We start from the raw sequence: 24,370 nt of genomic DNA on the forward strand, positions 1-24,370 counted from the left end.
ACGAGTATTCGTTTGTTAAAACATTTAATTTCACAATGGGTCGACAGAGCGTGAGACAGGATGTGTTGCGCAACGTGACGCGCCGGGAATCGAATTGCAACTGAATTACATTTAATGTGAAAATAATGTGAAATATTTATAACCAATCTACTTTAAATTATGAGTGGAATGTCTGTTCTTGATTTTTGCGGGTTTTCATGGTGAGTAATTTATGAAAATAAGTTTGACTGTAGTTGAGCGTTTATTTCTTATAAAAATTTAGAAATCTTTAAAAACATTCAAATTCATAGCTTAAAGAACGCATTGGTTTTAGAACTAAATCTCTTTTATATGCGTTATATCTGAGATACTGGCACTGACGAGTAATTGAAGTATTTATTTTTTTAATTCACTGCACAGGCGTCTTACACGGAATATGTTGTTATTTTTATTACAAAACAGGCTCGAAGGACCATAATTGCATGACCTACAACTACCATGATGATATGCTGCTCTGTATCTTCCCGTAATACTATTGTGTGTACCTGTTGCCACAGGAATAATCGGTGCCATCACTAGCAAGGTGTTTCGACACAGTTCGCAAACTCTACGGGGGTGGGGATATGACCTAACCAAAACCAAATATTGAGCCATGTATGGACGCAAGCTCTGTGGCATATCTTAGAAGAAGTCTATGTCCAGTAGTTGACATTAATGGCCTGATAATTATGATGATGGGCGCAGTTATAGAAATGTTCACCGGGCGAATAAAAGGCTAGTTACGGAAACGGGATGCGATTGTACAAAATATAACAAAAATAGCATACTACTTTTTGAGCAATAGGGTTTAATTATCAGTGGGATATCATTTCACAACAAAACCTTCACAGGAAAAACCATGAGATATCTTCAGATTGCACAACGTTATGAAATTATTTCACATTGTTGTGCAATTTGCTCTTTATATACTCAAGTATCACAATCAGCGCGCCAGTGCTAGATTATAGTGCGTTGAGTTTATACCTAAGTATGAGAGGCTACGTACAGTGCGAAGTGTTTGGACTGCCGTTTGGACGCCACTGGGGCCATTTTGGACCCTATAGAATGGGTTTTAAGGAGATTATGTTTGGTCCGTTCGGACATGGCCCAAGGCATTTTGGTCCTCCAGGCTGCAACGGTTTTTGGCACCACGGCCCCTCTGGTCATCATGGGCATCATGGGAGAAATTTTCACGGCCCGGATGACAGCCCTGCTAGGTGTGGACGTAGTTCCCCGCCCCCTGGTCCTCCAGGACATCATGGACCTGATTATCATGCCCCAGATAGCAGCCCTGAAAGGTGTGGACGTAGATCTCCTGGGCGGCACGGTCCTCCAAAACATGGAGCCCGTGGTGGCCCGGATAGCAGCCCTGAAAGGTGTGGACAACGTTCTTCATGGCATCATCGATTCCCTGGACATCAAAGCCCCCACGGACATGGCCGCCACAGTCCTGATCGAGCTGATGGAACAGGACAGGATTGTTCTTCGGGACCATGGCGTCATCGTCGACACGGCCGCCATCTACGCCAGGAATGCGGTTGCGGTCTTAGGTCTAGATGCAAGCCTTACAAAGGACCTGACAGGTGCTGTGGAAGACCTGAGGATGCGAAGGAATCTGGAAATGAAACCTGCGACCGCGGGACTTTGACTGACATCTTTCCGAACAAAGCTGTTGTTATAGAAAGAGTAGTGTTGGAAAAGGCACCCAGATGTTATTCAGTTTGAAGTATCTGTATGTATTGAGTTTATTTATCTTTAATCAACACTTATGTATACTATATACTTATTGCATCTATTTCTTTGAGTTATGAATCAATATTATTGTTTGCATATCAAGGAGGCATTGTCGTAAACTTAGTTTACTATAAACCATATAGATGGCGCTATTTTAAATTATGGCTGCCTAGTGATTTACGGAGTAAATATTTTAAGGAGAGTGGCATGTCACTTGCCTGATGTAACTACTCATAAAAATTAATATCAACCAAGAAGTATAAATTATCACAACATTCACAACTCCATTACACTGTTGTAAATAGCCCATAATTCTTTACCTTCGTAGGACAGTAGGCGAATGCCAACTAGGAAACGTCAAACGAATAGTCGCAGGTTCGATCTTGCTTTCAAAAAATTATAATCCTTTTAATTCTTATTGAAAACTATTGTGTTAGAAAATTTGAATTTTTTTACGTACTTATATATTTCTTTATTAGCGTCACTTTTATTTCAATATTTTCATCATGTACATTATATCCAATATTTATCTGTTTTAGCATAAAATATGTGAATTTCACACAAAAGGGTGTAAAACAGTTCTATTTATGATGTCACAAGTCTGATAAATCGTCCCAAGTTCAGTAATAGAGCTAAAACGCCTACCGATTATTTACGAGCAATAAATCTCAGATCCGCTAATTTGCATGGCCTTGATTAAACCGGTACGGATGGAGTTAAAATTCATTAGACAGTTGAATTTGACGATTGTTAATGGACAATGAATCTTGGAATATGAAAATTGACGTATAGTACTACGAATTTGTAAAACCTTATCTTATAATGTAAGATATGAACCTCCTCTACTAACCAGGTAATTTCTATTTACATTTCTTCCCCTGAACACAAAATGGGGTTGGTATATAAGTTCTAAAAAGATCCCTGAAGAATACAGAATTCCACAAGATTTTTTTATTTGTATCTTCGCAAAATCATTTTGCTTGCTCTCTATAAAGTTCATTCTCAGTCGAATAAAAATTACTTACAAAAGTCAATAAAAAAATGTAATTATAATAATTGAGGAAAAGATATGGACTTAAGAAAGAAATTATTTCAGATAAAAGAGAAGAAACTCTGGATTGTATCAAATGTTTACAACGTGCAAGGAAACAACGGAGATAAGCAAATGTAAAGCGAACTGCAAGTTTTATGAAAATTAAAATATTGTACCTAAAAATATGTTTCTCTTAACCTTATTATGTAACAACTATATTAGTTGAATTTTAAAATGATCCCGATAGCAATTTTCAATCCGTAACCCGAGTAAAAATTTCTCATACAATCTATATTTTGATTAATTTTCGCAAGGGACCAAAAAAGAGCGAGAGAGGTAGTACTTTATTAAATTACTGGTGATAGACCCTCATATATGAGAGTCCGCCTGGTACCTACCTGGTACCTACGTACCACCGCAATGTTTATTTCTGCCACCAAGCAGCAGTATGTAGTCACTGTTGTGTTCCGGTTTGAAGGACATTGTAGCCAGTGTAACTACTGGACATAATATGACTTAACATCTCATGTCTCAGGATGGCGAGCGCAGTGGAATACCAAACAATACTTTGTAATTCAAGGTTTTGGATGGTGTTTCTACTGTTTATGAGCGGTCATATCGCTTACCATCAGGCGAACGGCAAGCTCATCTTATCATTCAAAGCAATAAAAAAAAATCGTCATTAGGTACACAAGGCAATACCATGCCATATTTAGCTCTTAGTTCAAAGTTTTAATTTGATGAATATGATTATTAAAAAAATATTTTTATTACTGTCAAACAAATAGCGTTAAATTCCTCCCACATGTAATTAACAATTATGACGAAACACGATACAATGACAAAGGTTGTACAAAGCATTCAATTAACATCTCGTTAAAACTGTACGCTTACAATTCCAGTAATTAATTCAACTGTATGTTCCTCTTGCTCTTGGGAGTGGACAGGATCTAACCTTTCTATGTACGAAACTAGATTACTAATGATTTTTTATGTTTATGAGAATATTCCACATTGATATCAAACTACTTAACGGTTTTTTTTTGTTTTTTCGCAAAAAAAAACAAAAATTTCGCTAACTTCATGGCCACGGAGGGGATTGAGGTCTGGAAAGTTAATAATGATTTTTTATGTTAACGCGAATGTTAGAATCGACATAAAATATTTATTCTGAAAATATTAAAATTCCGAAAACTAGTTTTTTTTCGATAAAAAGTTAAAATTACTACGTCCTCTTACATGTTTTAATTATTAAACATTTTATAAAAATTGTTGTCCGATCCAAGCTCACAGTGTCTTGAAGTCTGGTAATCTTTTGGGTTCCGATTTAATTACATATATAACCGGATCCTACGCCAGTGCAAGCTTCCAAATATATTATTTATTGAAATTTTGATATTTTTTTTAATTACAATGCCTCGTGTATCATCTAGGTAGGTATCGGTATTCTTATCAAGGATTTGAGGCTTGTCGAACTTAACATAATGCTTTAAGCCTGCTTTTGAATGTTCAGCAACTGCAGACTTAGTAAAACAAAAAGCAAGACAGATTTGATATTTTCGGGTCAGTTTGAACAAAATCGTTACTTTAAGTAGCAAAATAGCCTAGCATGTTGAAAGTCACTTAATGTATTGAGCTATTTAATAAAACAAGCTAAATCAGTTATTAAATAGCTTGTTCTTAGCTAAGTTGCTACTGTTAAATAAACAAAACAAAGCTGTCAGAAACCTTCTTATGCATGTCTTAAGATATCATTTGAGATGTGGATATCTGTTTATTAACTAGTGACAATCTTAAGATTTTGACAGCGTCAACGTTGATATTGCACTTGAGAGCGAACTTGAGTTCCATCTACTAACTTACCTTAATTGTTTATTTAAAGACTGTAAAACCTGAAAACCGTAAACACAATAACAGGTATCAATCACCTGATTGTAGGCGAGATTGCATAGACGGACAGTCCGTGTGTATCGCGGCACGTAACAGCACTCTTACACGTCGTAATTCTGCGTGTGTTCCGTTCAGATAACGAGCGTAAACACACTATTAACTGTGACACACGGCCGAGAAGGTATAACAGCATAATCACTAATGCTGCGGACACGGTGTAATTGTGTGACTGGCAAGGATTAATTCGCTTTCGTAACTCAATTCTCTATACGGATGCCACTTAACATCAGAGGGCCTACCATCATCTTTTATCGAACGACTCAGTATTGATTCAGTTCAATATAGGTTCCTAAACTGAATCGGGTTATTTCGTACCATCATGTCATTAACTCACTATCGCATTTGAGTCGGAACTCGGCGGATGAGTGAATGAAATTTGTCTCTGGTCTGTTCACTACACAACAAATTAAAAAGGGATAGCCCTATACGCAATGTATAAGTGTGTTTCGCTTGTTCAATACTTCGAGTTCTGCGTTCCGAAACCTTAGTTAGTAATTTCCCGATAAGTTATTGTTTATTTTGTTAAAAGCAAATAAATTAAAAATAACTAATATATACATACTGTTAATAAATTAATTGAAAGACGGGTATTAACTCGCTACAAACTTAATTTAATACCTTGATTTAGGTGAAAATATTTTATCGTTTGTATTATTATAAAACTAAATTTAAATTTCTGTTTCGAGTTAAAAACGCACCTCTCGCTTTTGACAAAAGTGTCGAGTTGCGCGGTTATTGTTTATGTTTTAAATTATTGGAGTGTTAAACTGTGTTGTGATTAAAGTTTTTTACATTTGTGTTGTGTAATAAATAATGGCGTAAGTATGCGTGCAAGTTCCAATGCATTTTTAACTAATTATTAAACTGTGAAAAAAAAAACAATTCTAAAGATATACAACTTTAAGAAATAAAGTGATTTAAGTGCCCTTTGTTTTATAATTTACAAGGAGTTGTCCCGTCGAAGAGTTAATTATACTCAATAGGAGAAATTATGGGAAATTTTATTCCAAAATAAATCATTGGCAACGGGATACAACAAAACTTCCTAAGCTAGAGAATTTTCGAGTGTTTTTGCCCAAACGCAAGTCACAAGTGGCCACTTATACTTTCTAAGAGCACACATGCTGCAACACTATTACATTTTAAAACTGATATTGCTTATTTTTTGTGTTTTATCACAAACAAGACCAATCCAGACACAAAAATATTAACTTGTTTTGAATCGCTTATTTTGACAGATAGCCGACTCAGTTTAGGTTCAATTGTACATAATGGTACGACACAGAACGAATGATAGTAGATTCCGATTCAATATTGAACTTGATTAGGCGGTGACGTATATTGGTCGTGTTTGACGACATCATGGTACGAAATAGCGAACCAATTCAGTTTAGGTCCTGAACTGAGTCGGAATAAGAGATGATGGTAGGCCCACAGGTGCTGTGTAATCATTTTGCCACGCTCGTAAAAAACTTGTATAACATGTTTAAATTGTAATGTTAAATCGATGCAACTATTTTTTAACGTACAATGCAAAAAATATTCGACCACTACGACAAACCTAAGGAAATTAAACGTATATTCGCAGAAAACTAAGTAAGCATAAAATAATATTTTTAACGTAAAAATTTTGGTTGGAGTAAATCTGTTTGTCCAAACTGATATTAATTAATTTCAAACAATCCTGTGTATGCAATTTCTTTCAGAACTTAAAAAAAAATCTTTAACCGCTGCTTGCTTATGATAGTGCATTCGGCATAACTAACCTTCGCGTTTATTCTTTATTTATTTACTTATTTAATTTCTTTAACAACTTAAAAAAAATCCTTTCCCAATGCTTTCTTATTACGTTGCATTTGGCTCTCCGCCCGCAACACCCGTGTGTCCCCTATAACTAACCTTCCCACATGTATACAGGGTGAATTCATTAACATTATAAATCGCTAACATATGCGAAACGGTCAGTTTGTCCAGCAAATGTTTATTAGTCTGTGGCAGGTATAAACACTAGTTTATGGTTAATAAATTGGTCATTACTGGTCAGTACCTTGCAATAAGATTACTAGTATGCAGTATTCATGCAAGCTACGTCTCCTTAGATTATTAAGTGGCAACAAGCGCTGTGGGATAGTTTGCCGGCATTTCCTCCTTTCTACAACTCGGGATTCTTCAAACCTTCAGGCCGCCATAATTATGGCGACCGTCTGGAATCGTATCTCTTGCCGATCGACATTTTTTGGCACTACTTCTATTCTGTTGTAATAAAGCCACTATGTCGTGCTTTCGATAAATTTACGATGTAAAATCTTTGTATATTATATATATATATATATATATATATATATATATATATATATATATATATATTAGTTATTACATACACATCAGGTCTCTATTCCTGTAGGGGTAGGCAGTGGTGCTACCAAAGCAACCACATTTCGCACTACCTATGATCCGTTCCATTTTTTTACTCATTATTAGTTATTAATTCAATATTTGTTGTCTTTTGGAGTACTTAAATAAATAAACATCTACAGTCTTACTTATAAAAAATTCGCAAAGCTATGCTTAGTTAAAACAAATCTACTCGATCAGCTGTAATTCAAAACCAGCCATCTTGCCTCTTAATAAGGTTTAAACTAGGAAACTGATGATGTTTTTGACAGCTATTTAAGCAATTCTTAATCACCTCTTAACGCTAAAACAAGTTTATAAGTAAGACTGATAGTAAGAAAAGATGAACTGAAATATACTTACATATTTTTAATACAACTGGAGGATAACGTAAACAAAATACTTAAATTAATTAAAGTATTATCGTTTGTTTTAAGATATTTTAATGTAAATTGGAGAGATTTTAACAACCAAATAGGGAGGATTTCCAATTTCCATTAATGGATATAGTATTTCACGTGAAAGCCCTCGATGAGTCCAATTTTTAACTCACAATATATTTTAACGGGTACATTACATGGTCTATATTACCACCTCACACATGCATTAAAAAGAGTAAGCAGTAGTTATCAAAGCGTGCAATATGAATGGTATTTTTTTATTGTTTTGAATGACGAGACGATCTTGCCTTTTATTGCCTGATGTTGAGCGATACAACTGCTCATAAACAGTAGAAACACCATCCAACACCTTGAATTACAAAGTATTGTTTGGTATACCACTGCGCTTGTCATCGTGAGACATGAGATGTTAAGTCCTATTAAGTCAAGTAGTTACACTGGCTACAATAGCTTTCAAACCGGAACACAACAATGACTAAACACTGCTGCGTGGCTACAGAAATATACATTGTGGACGGACTCTTACATATGAGAGACATACAACCAATAAATTGGTTTGATGTTCCAATATTATGTTTTATTTACACTTCGCAAACATTTAAAGGGACCTTATGCTATAGTTATGTTATTAGAGGCGAGTACATCGCCGTAGTTAGCCTTACGTAATAGGCATGTTATTACAGGCATGTGCATCGGTGCAATTATAAAAGATAAATAAAATATATCTGGCGAAATATTAATATTATTAATGCGAAAGTCCATCCATTACCTTCACGGTTATATCACTGAATCGATTTTGAAGAATAATCTAAAACTACAAGAAAACACTTATACTATTCTACTAAGACTCTTCTATTTTTAAAGTGAAGATGACAAGTCTAGTTCACAAGGAATGCTTGACTATAGAGTCCACAGGAATACAAGCTACATGCGTACAGATATTCCACGGGAATATCTCAATTCGCATAAGGGAATCCTGCTGGAAATCCGCCAGAATTAACAGATACAGCAAGTTAATCGACGGATTAGAACGGAACACATGTGCTGTGTTTATTTGATTCACTTCACACGTTATCATTGACGTAATTGTTTAATCGTCTTGTACGCACTCGCCCACATTCAATACACAAACAAACATCCATATTTACATAAATACAATGACATAGAAAATAAAATATTAATTACTGATTCTAATATCCGTCATTGTCGCTAGTGATAGCTGATCGTTTTCAGAATAATATGAATACGCGATAGACACTGTGACATACATGCGCCAGAGGACGTTTCATCGCCACACACCCGAGTGTGCCTGAGGTATGTGCACCATTGCCAATATTATGAATAGTTATTATTTAAAGTATGTAAAGTCAACCAAGCCGCGCTAACTAAGCATGGTGGACGACAACCTAAACTTAGTAGTCGAGAAGGCTCGGGTCAGAAGTCAGACGGTTATAACTCAAAGCTAATATTATAACTCCTTTGAAAAAGAATACGTGTACGCATTAGTGGCGTAGCTGTTGCACATCCGCGGTACTTCAAATCTCTGAGGTCCCGGGTCGGGCAAAGTAATATTGGGTTTGTCAGCTCAATATTAGTCCAAATCTGCCCCATGTAATGATAAACTCACCTCCCATTACATACGGGCGAAAAGTGGGTGCAGTATGGTGTGAAGTGTCTTTGTTTTTTTTTTTCAACACGACATCACTCCTATAACCCCAAAGAAATTGCCAAAGGTGCAACTAGGGCATCCACTATTCACTATGTACCGTTTCTGAGCTGCAACAATTACCTCCATTCTTAATCGTCAAATCGGAGCTGGTTCCACGGATCCAGCTGGGCTTTAAGTGGCAGCTATCCGGCCTCAGCTAAACCTCTCGCGTGAGTGCGCCGTTCCGATCCCTTCCCTCTCACTAAGCTTTGAATACCGTATTTACTGATACTAAATTCACTTTGACAGTGTTCTATGGGAGGAGTGGGGAGCGGGTCTTAGAACTTTGGCATCTTATTATTTCAATATAATTTTTAATGAATAATTAATTAAATAAGATTAAAGCTTGATGTAACTGAGTATTATGCGATTAAAATGCATCTGAACCACGGTCTTGGCACGTGAGGTTGAAAATGATGTTTACTATCGTGGTATGAGTCAAGCTCGTCTTGTCAATGAAAATATCTACGTTAAACTGCTTTATGATAGAGTCGACTTTTCAATATAATATCAGCCACAAAAGTAGCTCGACACTCAACACAGTATTCCTACTGGTTGAAACTGGATATACACATCTGACACATTTACATAAGGCGCTATGGCTATGGTAAATTGACATTAATCGCGAAAGAAAGCAATATAAATAACATAATATTATAATAAAATTTGACAAACGGGAATTGGAAAATGGGCTAACATCTTCATCAGCCCTGTTGTAAACCTACACGCGCCGAGTGGCGATGATGATCAAAGGGTCATCGTGGTACACTTTAGATAACAAACAAGGCTCTGGTGACCGAGCAATGGTGGTATAACCATACGCCCAGTAGAACTGCTGCTGGATGAGACAGTGACTTAAGAGTCTAAATAACTCCTGAAAAACTGGTGTGGAAGGTAAAGGGAAACTACCACACTATCTTCCCAAGAAAACCGCAATTGCACGCCACAATTCTCATCATTGACGGAATTACTGGATGGATGACAAACCTATCAAAACAGTAAGTACTGCGATAGCCTAGTTGGGTGTGGAACGGACTGCCGAGACGAATATCCGCAGGTTCAAAACCTAATAGCACACAGCTCCGACTTTTCAAAAGAATTATGTATATATTCTTTGTGAATTATCGCTTGCTTTAAAGGTGAAGGAAAAGAAAGTGAAGAAACCTGCATACCTGAGAAATTTTCTATAGGAATTTTGAGAGTGTTTGAAGTCTGCCAATCCGCACTAGGTCAGAGTGGTGAATTAAGGCCTTATCCCTCTCAGTAGTAGAGGAGGCCCATGTCCAGCAGTGGGACAGTATTATACAGGGTTAATATTATTATTTATATTATACAGCGGTAAATAATTGAACCCGCTGTATCCCATGCCTTGCGGGTCGTGGGTTTGAATCCGGATTAGTTTCGCAGCGCTCTCGCTAGCCGCCCGAACTAACTCCGATACAACCGGTGATGTAAGTACACGCCAGCTCATTTGCGCACATTACCAATGGGATGCTGTATAGCCTGGACCGATCGGATTGCATCTCAATTTGGAAAATGGTTTTTCGAAATTTAATGAAGTAATTTATACCGTAAACTACGATTTATCTGGTTTTCGATTGTTATAGTCAAGTAAATTGAACATTTCGAAAACCTTACATCAGTCCTATGATGTGATAGGAAGTGACCCTATCACAAGGTCAAAAAAAAAAAAAAAAAAAAATCTAAATCTAAACTTAGGAGTACCTACTTTCATATCATACCCACAAAGTATTTCCCGACTTGAAAAGCGAACCTATTTCACAAATCACTAGACCAAAACACGTTTAAAAGAGACCAAAATAATGTTCCCGAACACTGCCCACGTTCAGGACCTATATAGAAACCTAATTAGCTAGTAATGACTGCGGTCGTACTAAATAGAATGGACTATCACGTTAATTGGTTTGCCCGATTCTTGAACATGTGAATTTGATCGATATTTACACTAATTATAGTTATGTAACCATGTCAGTAGTAGAAGACCCAGCAGTGGGAATATAAGTAGGTATGGCTTTGCTCTAGGGAAGGAGTGGGGAAAGCTAGTTTGAGGACCAAAAAATAAGGAATTACCTTCCCGAATTCATGATACTTACACCAGGCAAAGTTCCTAAAAACGCAACGCGTTTTTGTGTGAGGAGGAAAACGTCCCTAGGATATACACCGTCCTCCATTTTGACCCCTCCCCCCCCATAGGCTCATGACAGTGGAAGAGTAAACATAATATTGCCCACACACATACGCACATCATGATTTTATCCCCGGGATAGTTAGACATACATCCGGGCACCCACGCCGTTTATGTTCCGTCTCATGATGTGTTAAGAGACGGTTCTGTCGCTATATCTGACACAAATCCCAGACTTTAAGCTGATACTGTAACGAACCCAATATCACTTTGCCCGAGCCAGGTCCTCAGAGCAATGTCGTACGCACGCCATACAAATACGCCAACATATTATCCTGGACTATTATTTATTCAAATTAAAATGGTGAAAACGATTGTTTTCAAATGTTTACGTGTACTATTATCGCTCCTTTGCCATATGCATTGTGAATCAATATGCCCTGGGTTTGACTCCCGGATAACACATAATATGATATCAGGCAGGCAGGCGTTAAAATATAAGTAGGGATATATATAAAATATTATGTTACTTAGTCAAATTGTTTTCTCCTTAAGAAACCTGTTGTCAGTAAGATCGCTTTTGCGCTAGCAGATCTTTATAATTCTTTCCAAAATACATACGGCTTTGAATCGTTTTGCTCTTCAATTCGACTTTTCATCATTTTTAGATCTAGATCTCAGAATCTCCGAAACTAATGACTTAATAACTCATTTACTCAAGTACCACCATTATGAATGCAATTATAAATAATTAAATTTTAATCACTCGTAATACTGAAATAATTAAACCATTACGTAATTAAAAATTCGCTTTGGTATCATCAATCGGACGTACCTGAGTATTATTGAATGATACTGCATGTATGTTACACCAAAATTGTTTATTAACTGTTGCTAAACCCCATTTACCAGCGGAATGTTTGGCGGCAAACATTCCGATGCTAAAATTAATATTAACAAAATTAATATTAACGCTACTTATGATTTTATCTTTCATTCGATAAAAATATGTTATAAGTATATAATTATGTGCCGGGTCTAATCAATATTAAAAGTGTAAATACGAGATGCAGAATGAATCGCGGTATATAATGGACTGTTTATTTATGTAACATGCCGGTAGTGTCGAAAATATTATTTTACAAGTACCTACAAATACTACATATAATGAGCTATAGACAACATACATTTCAAAAACCAAGAAACTAATGTATTTATTACCATAATCCTATAATATTTATTTTTTTAATATATTATGATAAATAATATTCTCGCCAGGAATTTTAGCTCTCACTCAATAACTGGCAACATACAATATTTTATCTTTAATTTTGTTTAATTTTACTCATAGAGCCAGTTAATGCGTACCTTATTACTGAATTCAAATATATTAAACAAGGCTTCTAGACATTATTATCAGTTATCTGATGTTTGTGGTGGCAATAGCCTAGTTGAGAGTGGATCGGACAGCCAAGACGAATGACAGATTCGTTAGAACGCAGGTTCAAACCCTAAGGTCACGCACCTCTGACTTTTCTATGATGTGTGTATTCTTTGTGAAATATCGCTTACTTTAACGATGTAGGACGAAACCTGCAAACCTGAGAATTTCTCTATAAGAATTATGAGGGTACGTGAAGTCTGCCAATCCGCACTAGGCCAACGGTGGACTAAGGCCTAATCTCTCTCAGTAGTAGAAGAGGCCTTTGACAAGTAGTGGGACGTTATACAGGTCTGATATTAATATTATTTAATAAGAGATTATCAAAATATTATAAAAGTAAAACAGGGATTTTTGGCAAAAGCATTTGTTATTCACTTATGATTTTTGGCACAATATTAGCAGAGGTAAAGACGAGTATGTGGTTTCATTTATTAATGTCAAAATGACCCAGTATACAAAACAGTACTTACCCGGTAAAATTATATTAGATTTTTCCACTCAGTATCAAATTAAATTCTGATAATGTACCCGGTAAATGTCATCAGGATTATCCCTTTTACATGGGACCTAATATAGGTAACAATATATGGCCATGATACCTCTACCTAACCCTGAAAAGGAAAATGCGTAATGCCACGCACGTAGTAACTACCCAGAGCAAATCTATTTAGTAAAATACAACAAATAAAAGAGTTCAAATCACAGACGGCAGAAATGAAACTTCTGAAAAATACCCTATGAAAGATTGAGATGGATGTAAAATATCAGGAGTATTAGGATAAATAAGGTTTAATATTTTTTAATAATATGAAAACATAAATATTAAATTTAATTAGTAAATAAATAAATAGATTAAATAGCTTGAAACATGTAACATAATCCTTACTTATTACTGTTATTCATATAGATATGAATCCCAAATTGTGTCATTTTCTTAAGCCAGTATTATACTTGTGGAGGAACACTGTCACCCAAAAAACATGTTAATCTAGTTTTGGTGTCAGGGGACCAAAACCTTATTATATAAAAATATTATTTTTAGGGAAATAAATAAAAAAAAAATCTTGAAAAATGTAATTCTTCAAGTTTCGAATCAGAATTACACATAAGTGTCCCTTCAAAAATAACGAACAAAGCCACAACAAATGACTAGTTTTCCCGCATAGTAATTAGCATAATACAAACCACTCCTAATGCCAACAGTGATTGCAATAATGAAATACGTGTGAAAGATAAGAGTGCTTTAATATTGTGAATTATTACGCGGCTGCCAAATGAAGCGATTAGGCACTGGGGATTTCGCGTTCCACCATGCACTGTACTCCGACCTGCTAGTTTTGACAGTTTATAATAAGAGATAAAGTTTTTGACAAAAAATTAAACCGCGTTAAAAACCAAAAAAATGTTTAACATAACAGGTATATACTGGTTAGAAATTTTGGAGTCAGATTAAATACAATTAAACTTTATTATCATATATTTGTTAATTTATTTAAGGTTACCTAGCATTTAATCTATGGAAACAAGCTGGAGGTATATTGTTTCGAATAAAAAAATATTTTTCCAAATCGGTTCAGAAATTACCAAGTTCTGAGGTAACAAACATAAAAAATACATTTCGAATTGATAACCTCCTTCTTTCTTGAAGTCGGTTAATAAAATAATAAACGCCTGTTTTACATAAGTAAATTTTTTAATCATCAAATCTGACAAAGTTAATGTGATTGTTGAAGATATTTTTATGGTTTCAATAGTAAAAGTCTAAAATGCTGATATCTTGTTATTTCAAAGATGCTACGAAATTAATTGTTGCTAAATTTGCTAAAGCCATCATCAATTTCATACTCTAATGTTTCTCAAGAACAAATTGACAGCGTCTACAGCCTAAGCCCAATGGATCTGGAAACAATTAAGACCAAGTCAAACCCTGTGAACTTTCTATGCCAAAAAAACTGTAGATTTCTAGATTAAAGCATTCAGCTGGATAAGGCATTCACGGACTATTCAAAACCTATACACAAACACGCTTTTTATAAATAAACCCGCAGGGGTAGGCAGAGGCGCAACAGATGCCACTTTCCGTCGCATATATTCCGTCCCATGATATGATAATTCCTATCTTCATATCAGGCACAAATTCCAGACTCCGCATCTGAAAGAAAATCAGCGTCGAACGCTTGCTGTTTGGCTTATGCTGATCTAGATCCTATTGGCAATGTTGTGGGATATACCATCCACACTAGTGATGTAACGAATATTCGCATTCGCATTCGCATTCGCGAATATTCGCATATTTTTGGATATTCGCATTCGCATTCGCATTCGCAAAATTTCTGCGAATGTTTTGCGAATGTCAATATCAGAAAAAAAATATTTGAAGATAATAGTAGACTACCTCGGTGGCATAGTTCTACTGCATGTGCGGTACGGCAGCGCTCTAAGGTCCTGGGTTCGAATCCCGGATCGGGCAAAGTAATATTTGGATTTTTCTGCTCAGTATCAGCCCGGAGTGAGAAATTTGTGCCCGACATGGCGATAGGTTCGCCCCTGTCACACTATTAGACGGAAAACACTTGGCGAAAAGTGTATGCCCTGGTTGCGCCTATGCATACCCCTTCCGAGATAATATTCGTAATACTGTGTGTGTAATAGTAGGTTAATAAAATCAAAATCTAAACTAAAACAATATACTTCTACAATAAACTACAAATATAGTCTAAACAAACAAACAAAAAATTATAGACTCTCAAAGAAAAATCCCTCTCTTTCTTAAAACATACCAATTAATTAACTATTTTTACCATGTTTTTAAGTTAGTAAATAAACTTGAGTAGAGGAATATTAAACTTTAAAAATAAACAAAATTATTTCGTTTACTTTAATAAAGCTTAAAAATGTAATTCCCCATAGAACTTGTAACACAATACGCAACTAAGAAATTAAAAGCAATTGAAAGAAACAAAAACAATATCTTCTATAATTTTTTTATCAGTCTTTACATAACTTTTTGATGTTTAGATAATTATCATCTTAGATAATAATAAAATTTAGATAATCATCATAGAAAATTGGCGCCAAATTTGAACAAAAACTAAACATTCGCATTCGCATTCGCGAATGTCGGTAGCAGATATTCGCATTCGCATTCGCGAATGTTCAAAAAATGACATTCGTTACATCACTAATCCACACTGGGTGAGTATCTGAGTACATATGTCTGTAGGTACTCACCTAATTATAATCTTCCTTAAAACTGTATTACCATATATTTTTTTCATATAACTTTTAATAATAAGTTTTATTTATTGTAAATTATGTTTACCACCCTATCTGTGGCCAATAAATGTTTTTTTCTTTCTTTCTATCGAACCTAAGACAGCACTGCCAAATACCCCACAGAGGCAGTAAAAAACGAGTGGCAATATTCAACTACCAATAATGACAGTCGCGGTACTCAGCGAACGCATTTGGTGTGACATGTTGCAGACGTCAAGTTGGAATTAATTACGATTGTGCTCTGTTATGTTTGCAGAGCCCTGCCGCTAACGACCGGTCGGATTCGAACCCATTATTTATATTGAAGAGTTTTCATTCGAGGTCAGTTGATAATGCTGGTAAATCAACAGCATAGGTATAGAAGTGGTGAACTAGGCCGTCGTCAAGGGAAGATATCCTCGTAATGATTTATTTTAATACCACAACGATTTTTGTTACTGCTTACAGAAGACAAGCTTGAGACATCGACACAAGCTTGTCATGTCTTGGAAATACCACCGAAGTAACAGTACAATAAGTTTCAAATAAATCCTACTTGTGAAAGTAATAAATGACCTGATGATCTTCAAAGGGCTCAACAGATCTTCATATAGCCAAGAACCATCTTGACCACATCAGCTTTCAACCAGAAGGTGCAACCAGGGCACCCACTTATCGCCATATGTGCTCCGTCCCATGATGTGATAGGAGGCAAGCCCATCACCGTAACGGGCACAAATAAAAGACTCCGGGCTGATACAGAGCAGAAATCGAATATAAATTTGCCCCATATTGGACTCGAACCTTTGAGCTCACAGCGAAGGTTGCGCGCGCAATACAAATACACCAAGCCAGTTTTACCTCTAGTATCAGGCATATTTTAAACAAAACCAATTTTTCTTTTATGCTATATTATAAAAAATGAACAAAAGCGTCCATTGTGATTGAATAATCGAAAAAGCTTTCAAAATCCCATTGTAGATTCGGTAGGACCGTCGCGCCAATTTCACCCAACTGTATTAAATTCGCGTGAATTACAAACGATTTGAGGATTTTAAAAAATTTAATCAACGCCTTTGTAAAAGGAAATTCCTCGAGACTTCCGAACCTATTTTCGTAATATTTATTTGAAGAAGTTTTCAGTTCTATTTCTGTAATTGTGTATATATATGGTTAATTTTCTTGGTGTGCTCGATCCACTTTATAGTATTACTATTTATGTTAAGTCACAATAGGTTTTTGATAATGACTTCCTTTGCGTAAATGATTTTCTTAGTATGAAAATCCAAAAACCAGATGGATATTTCTTGAGTTAAAAATTAGTGCATTCCGACATTTGCAAAAACAACGCTGTTATGGTGGAGCGATAATTTAAAAAAAGAAGAAGAAACGTTAGTCAGGTTTTGGCCTATAAACTGTGTTTATTTGTGATTTTTATGCAAAAACCATGGCAATCCGTCGTTAAAGAAAAACATCTTATAAAGAACATTTAGAGATAAACATTTCAGATAACACAAGCCAATTTTGTCCTTCGTTTTAATAAATCTGTGACCTTATTAAATTCGTTACAAATGACATACAGAATAAGAAAAGTTCACAAAAATTACAATTAACAACTGCAAATGTTGAAACAGAACGCTTTGGCGACGGTAAAAGCGTATAATTAAGATTTTTAACGAACTCAACACTTTCTCATACTATTTCTTTGAGTTTCAACATTATTTCTCGTAGAATAGTGTAATGTTAAATTTTATTAAATTATTGAAGAGCATTCAATCGTTCATAATTATGTTATTTAAGATTAAATACCATCGGCAACAACAATTAATAATGCATAGAATGACACGAATACCGAAAAGATATTTTTTTTCAATAAATATGAAAAGTAATATTATTTTTCAAAAGTTACAAATTATTATTAAGAAATCAAAGACAGTATTTGCTTTAACTACTTTTAAAAATACTTAAGTAACATTTTGATCTGTCTCCAAATTCAAACTAGGATATAAACAATAATTTACTTATACAGTAATTTTAAACTTTAGTAACTAAATATACCTCTAACTATCGTACAATAACTCCATTAGCCGCAGTCTCAATTCCTCTCCAAACATGGTCTACTATTTCAAGAATATCTTCTTCAGGTATGATAACACCATCCCTCTGTACTACATCTATATTATAAGTATATAATATATTATGATTCCTCATGTAATCGACGCTTGTGCCAGATGCCCTATCTCCGAGTACTAAAGACCCTACTCCTAATAAGTAAGTACTGTTCATGGCATTCACCATGTCTAAGCCTAGGAGATGATGCTGTCTGAACATCCCACTAGCTGCTCTCTCATAAAGCCATGGGTATGTCACATATCCCCCATTATTTTGTAAAGAAACGTACAATCTTATTCTAGTCCCATACTCTTCTAAGAGACTTCTGGTTAATCTGCTTTCGATTTCGGAGAAAGGATGTATTCCGCCATAGAGATGACTGCAAGGACTCGAACTGGAGTCGAACCTAAGCCAATCCATGTCGAAGTTACGGTTGATGTTAACACCAGGACAGATGCTGCCAAGATGACTTCTTGTACTTCTGGATTTGGACCAGAGACGAAGCTGGAAATAAAATGTGCCTAATTGAGAATTTTAATATTAAATCGGTTTAAAATAATTAGAATTTTAATTTTGGAGAATGTATTAGTGTTTGCTTCAGATTTCAGACTACATACTCATTCTACCAGGCTATAATCAGTGTCCGAAAATGTCCTATTATACAACGCCTTCTGATATCTTAGATAATTTAACAACTTGGTCCACACTGATCTCTTGCTGTGCCTTACTTTTTAGACAGAAAAGCACCTTCAGGAGTCATTTGATCCTGAAAAAAGGACCTTGTACACTATAAATTAATTGCAAATTGTTCCATACTTACATTAGTATGTGTGTATTCATACCCATCAGGGTTCACCACAGGAATCACAATCCAATCAAACCCATTCAGCAACTCTTGACCTTTCAAAAGTCTGTCAACGGCATACAGAGCTGATGGTACTGTTATCCAATCCCTTGGATTTATAGCAGCTTCAAGAACAACAATTGGTTTCTGAACTTCAGTATCATTGTTAATTCTCAAATATACAAGTGGTCTGTCTTGATCTGTTCGGCCGTATTCAACTAGTTGTAAATTTATAGTTGAATTTGTGTAAGTTTCTTCTAACGCTCTTAGATAGTTTAAAATCTGGAAGATTTCGATGATAAAAATGATATTAAATTGTAACATTACGACGTCTATTTATTAAAGTACATGTATGGAGTTAACGGGATACATAACACAAAGAATATAATTCGGAGTGACATATTAATGTCAAATCATCAGATGTAAGTGTATGGAATGAGTCATGTTCCAAGTGGGGAATGAAGTCTTGAGGTGGATGTAATGTTAGCTGATACATGCGACTGATCCCTATCGTATCCTTAGGGAGAGCACACAAGGATAATAAACGCGATATTTTGGTAATAATTTTTATCTTTATTGACTGTTAGGTTCGTGGCTCGAACCTGTTGTGGATATTTTTCTGAATAAAATTTACCATTGTACAATTTTCCTAAATAAGTTTTTTTCTTTAGACATAAATGTGACTTTGTAATTAATTTGTAAGGCCGCTCTACGATTTACCGCGCTTGGTATTTAGCCGCGACATGTTTTGATTCCAAGATCACAATATAAACGTACGCACGCGGATTTTTCTACGACTCATTTAGAAACCGCAACTACAGTCTTACTTATAAACTTGTTTTAGCTTTAAGAGGTTGTTAATAATTGCTTAAATAGCTGTTAAAAACATCACCGGATCCTAGTGTAAACCTTATTAAGAAGCAAGATGGCGGATTTGACTTACAGCTGATCGAGTAACAAAATTTTTATAAGTAAGACTGATTGTTAGAAAATGGCTTAGCAGGAGCGTCCGCATGGGGCGGATACCGCGCGATATTTTTATCTATCTTTAAGGATTCTTATTTACCGTAATGCGTGTACCTTGAGCGGTTTTGCGATTGCGAAAAAAAACAGCGTTTAGTGTGACCTTGGGCTATCTTAAGATCAGATATCTGCCAGATATTAACTTCGTTTATATATATTAATTTGAAGACAATTATTTAATTTTAAATTTGGATTATCAACAATTGTCACATTGAAAAATTTACAATAAGATTATGTTACTATTACAGTTACTAATAGAATAAATAACTACAGACGTTATATGCTCAAATATATGTTTGTCTATTTTTACTTACTTCATTGTATCTGTAAAAGGCACGATAGTCAAATATTCTGTCTCCGTCTTCAGTTCTAGATATTGCCGCGCTCTGCTCTTTTTCTTTCAAATATCTGAAATCCAAATATTTATAATGCAATAATTAAACAATTAATTATGAGATTCGATTTCTGGGGCGATCAAAAATTGTGTCATTTCGAAAAATATATTTTCACCCGAGACTGGAATTGTGCCCGAAACAGTGATATCTCTTCTTTTACCACAATTGGACTAAGTTCGCAAGAATCTGTCGAAAGGCGTAAGATCGTGACAAATTATAAAACAAAATCATCCGCCGCATCGCGTTAGTCTGTCGTGATAAACACAAAAACTTTCGAACAAATTGCGATAAAATTTTGCATGGAGATAGGAGATAGGTTACACAAGGTCTTAACCTTGTGTAGGACATAGGTTACATTTTATCCCGGTAAAATATATAGGGGGAAGATAGTCACAGAAAAATTCTTTCACGCGGGCAAAGCCAGGAGTAAAAGCTAACAATGTGGATTTGCCCGCATGATTTTCTTTTCCCGATAAATATTTACCTGGGATAAAAAGTAGTCTATACTACTCAAAAGTAAAGTAGCTTCGTATTAGTAAAAAAAACAAGAACAGTTTAGTAGCTTCTGAAATTAGCGCGTTCAAACAAACAAACACTTCAGCTTTATAATGTTAGTATACATTACTGACGTCAATGACTTAGCGGATCATCGATGAATTATAATCGATTATCGAGCATTTACATTTATTTTGTAATCTTGAAATTTAATCTATGTGACATAATTAATTTTATCTTTACAGCTGTTAGCAATTATCGATAAATTAGAATCATTGCCCATTCTAAATATACTATCAATGGGTTTAGTTTTCTGGATAGACTATCAAGCTGACGGTATCGTCAGCGTGATATTTCCGTATGGAAATCTGTCTATGAATGACGGTTAGCTATCATCAATTGTAGTACTAGAGAATTCACAGATAGACTATCATGAATTTAATCAGGCCAAATTTCATTTAGAAAAATCATAGTGAGCTGTTATGGTATCACTAAACAGCGGATAGGGCGACGCGGCGACGCGACGCTGGAGTGTTTAATATACTACTGATGATCTGACAGATTAAAATGAAATAAAATAATTTATTTGAACCTGTAAAATGTTATACATTGTTTAAATTCCGTCATTATTAAATCTACAACCAGTTCTCACCAGTGAAGAACGGACAAGAAACTCTGATTAATAAGTTGTATATTACCGTTCACGTCCCGCCAGGGTCGCGTCGCCGTCGCGCCTCGTCCGCTGTTTGCCGAAACTAGTTTTGGTCAGACAGCATTCATAGCGGAATGTGAACAATTTGTAATATACTAGTATATAGAATATGTTACATAAAGCCGTGGCGCTCGCCGCTCGACTTTACATAAAATCGAGCGCCAGCCGAGTGACATCGTCCGCTCTGTGACGAAAGCGTTCGACTGGAAAAAGGCAGAGAAGGAAGCCTAATTTTATTTATAAGGAACTTCTTTCGGCAATGCACTTGGTCTTTTAGAACGTTCCTCGTATTAACTTTATAATGGATTTTTAATATTAAAGGTATGCGATATGTCACAGTTTATCTCGCAGACCTTTCAATGTTTAAGAATTTTATCTATTTTGTTCTGTTTTTATTTATTTTCCACCGACGCGCACTTGACATTTTTAATATATTTTATATTGATTAGATAAGTATGTATTCGATATTCCAATTTTATCAATAAATAACATTAAGTAAATTAGCGGAGGACTGATATAATTTGACCTTTCAGTTCGCACTCGATTACATACAATAATTAACTAAATAGGTTTTGCTTACATTTTTGTATTTACGTCTATTTCAAACTCGGAAAATTATGAACGAATGCTAAAAAATATGATTTTACCAATAAAAAGCTAAACACGGTGATAATAACGATATTTTATATTAGTTTAATGTACATAATTTCAAGAAGGTACTTTGAGGTGGATCCATGTGCTAAACCTACTCCACACGATCTACTACCGTAGACTTTATAATATTTATTGTTATAAGCTACAGATTAGATTGAAGTTTTATTGTTTAATGTTCAAGATTAATATCGGTTCTGGTATGCGTGTATGAACATGTTCACTAAGAGGTGCTTTCAATTTAGGTCAGGTTGGATTTTTTAACAAGATTTGCCCAAGTTAAATCGCCACTAAGTGGCATAGTTTCAGTTTGACCCCTGAACGTGCAAGCTAACCATATTTTTTGGAGCTTCCTCAGAAAATTATGCTATGCTGAATAAAGGACGAATTATGCTAGGAAGAGAAGAATTCTTGATACACTCTGCCTTCAGGCAGACGACCTTCTCTAGTTTTGTCAAGCAGTAATCTCAAAAAAAAAACTAAACCTCATAGACGCTTGTCTGTGTTTAGTTTACTTAAACAGAGTCAATAATTACTAGGCATTTTAAAACATCTTATGTCTTAGAATGACGATCGCAATGGAATGCCATACAAAACTTTATAATTCAAAGTTCTGTATGGTGTTGCTGCTGTTTATTGGCGGTTGTATCGCTTACCATCAGTGAAAAAATTGGAGTATTTTTTTTTTTAAACCCCTTTTATCACTGAAACATATGTGTTTGAAATTGATAGGCAATAACAGTTTTACGCAACATTAAGATAAGAAGGTAGTTCCTCAATTTATCATATAGTTTATTACCTATGAATGTCAATATACCCACTCGTAAACATCTTCAATAGCCACATTCTTCGGGATGTCCAGCTTTAGCAATTGCTCCTCGAACCAGTTAAAGTGAGAAGGCGGCACCATCGCCAGGCCCACGATCCCATACTCCAAAGATGGTCTTCGCCAGTAGTCCACTAGATCAGACTTCAACTCTCGGAAGTTCTCAACCTGATGCTGGTTTGAAAGCTGTACATTGTAGACCCGGTATCTAGGAAAAAATATAAGGACGCTTGTTTAGACATGTATATGCATGCGAGAAGTCCTAGATTCTATTCTGATCAGATAAAAAGAATGTTTGAAGTTAGCTGGTATGGAGAAGTTTCAATAAATTTAAAATCACTTCTTCGTTGTAGTATGTTCTGAACTTTCCATCAGGTATAAGGTAGTTTGCTGAGAGGATTAAAAAAATGAGAATGCAAGACAAAAGGATATCATAAAAAATGATATAATACCTCGGCGCCGATTAGGGCTCCTATTTTGCAAAAATCTTTTCTGAGTTCTAATCTAGATTGTATCCAATTTATGATGATATAACAAACAATAATAATAAATAAAATAAATCCGTGATTTCATTGTACCGACTGAACACTTTGAGACAAAAAACATAAGAAAGATTGTGAATAGCAAAGTATTATATCATATTGTGAGGCCAACACAAAAATATTCAAAGTAACTTACCCGATATACTCCTCATTTCTACCAAGAGCAACACTGAGAGCCACAAGAAACCACAACAATAGAAACATCTCTCCACTCGGAATACCTCGACTACAATCACCTACCTCAGCAATTATCTAATCAGACCCTAAATCAATCCGCTTAGTTGTGGCTTTCAAAGATCGATTGGCAATAATCGACCTAATAGGATCGACAGAGAAAACCAAATGTGATAAATGCCATGTGTTTTTCGAAGATATACTATCGGCTTATGCTAAACATTAAATGATTTGTGAGTGCTTCGGCTTGGTCAGGCTATCCATATCGCATAATTATATCGCGGGCTTAGAGGCGAAGCATCTACACGCGTGACTTTCCATAAGTAGCAGCATACAGAATTTAGAATCATGAAGCAATTCGTGGCACGAAATAGCTCTCGTTGCTCTGAGACAAACAGTGTTATGTCTTATTATTAGCTGTGATTACGTTGGCTATAGTGTCCTTCCACTGAATATACAACATCTCTTGCACTATGTTGCTTGGCAGCATAAATAGACATCATGATGCTTACC

At 35.4% G+C, this 24,370-nt stretch overlaps 2 protein-coding genes across 4 annotated transcripts; one reads left to right on the forward strand and one right to left on the reverse strand.

The window, feature by feature from the left end:
* The first annotated feature begins 981 nt into the window (after nt 1–981).
* Nucleotides 982–2,968, forward strand: LOC115442466. Of its 3 annotated transcripts, none has more exons than XR_005114101.1 (2): nt 982–2,605; nt 2,849–2,968. XR_005114101.1 is itself a non-coding variant. In XM_037447752.1 (2 exons), exon 1 carries the CDS (start codon nt 1,121–1,123, stop codon nt 1,664–1,666), a length of 546 nt encoding a protein of 181 aa, XP_037303649.1. In that variant the 5' UTR covers nt 982–1,120; the 3' UTR covers nt 1,667–1,750; nt 2,292–2,968. The 3 variants fall into 3 exon arrangements, 2 of the variants coding, with proteins under 2 accessions (XP_037303649.1, XP_037303650.1); XM_037447752.1 differs by having other exon boundaries at nt 982–1,750; nt 2,292–2,968; XM_037447753.1 differs by having other exon boundaries at nt 982–1,750.
* A 14,503-nt stretch (nt 2,969–17,471) lies between these two features.
* On the reverse strand, nt 17,472–24,218 carry LOC115442452 (carboxypeptidase B). Its single transcript, XM_030167487.2, has 5 exons — nt 23,820–24,218; nt 23,137–23,349; nt 20,377–20,470; nt 19,016–19,321; nt 17,472–18,699 (listed from the first exon to the last, which is right to left on the reverse strand). The coding sequence occupies exons 1-5, from the start codon at nt 23,885–23,887 to the stop codon at nt 18,148–18,150; spliced, it is 1,233 nt and encodes a 410-aa protein (XP_030023347.1). The 5' UTR covers nt 23,888–24,218; the 3' UTR covers nt 17,472–18,147.
* Nucleotides 24,219–24,370: the final 152 nt, after the last annotated feature.

Source organism: Manduca sexta, chromosome 7, assembly GCF_014839805.1.
Source record: "Manduca sexta isolate Smith_Timp_Sample1 chromosome 7, JHU_Msex_v1.0, whole genome shotgun sequence".
NCBI lineage: Eukaryota > Metazoa > Arthropoda > Insecta > Lepidoptera > Sphingidae > Manduca > Manduca sexta.

What these genes read in the sequence shown, in the direction of transcription:
- LOC115442466 (XM_037447752.1), top strand. Translation starts at nt 1,121, where the DNA reads ATGGCCCAAGGCATTTTGGTCCTCCAGGCTGCAACGGTTTTTGGCACC.
- LOC115442452 (XM_030167487.2), bottom strand. Translation starts at nt 23,887, where the DNA reads ATGTTTCTATTGTTGTGGTTTCTTGTGGCTCTCAGTGTTGCTCTTGGT. An exon ending in GCTATTGAAGATGTTTACGA is followed by an intron (nt 20,471 to 23,136) that starts GTGGGTATATTG and finishes TTTGGATTTCAG; the next exon opens with ATATTTGAAAGAAAAAGAGC. An exon ending in CCTTTTACAGATACAATGAA is followed by an intron (nt 19,322 to 20,376) that starts GTAAGTAAAAAT and finishes GAAATCTTCCAG; the next exon opens with ATTTTAAACTATCTAAGAGC.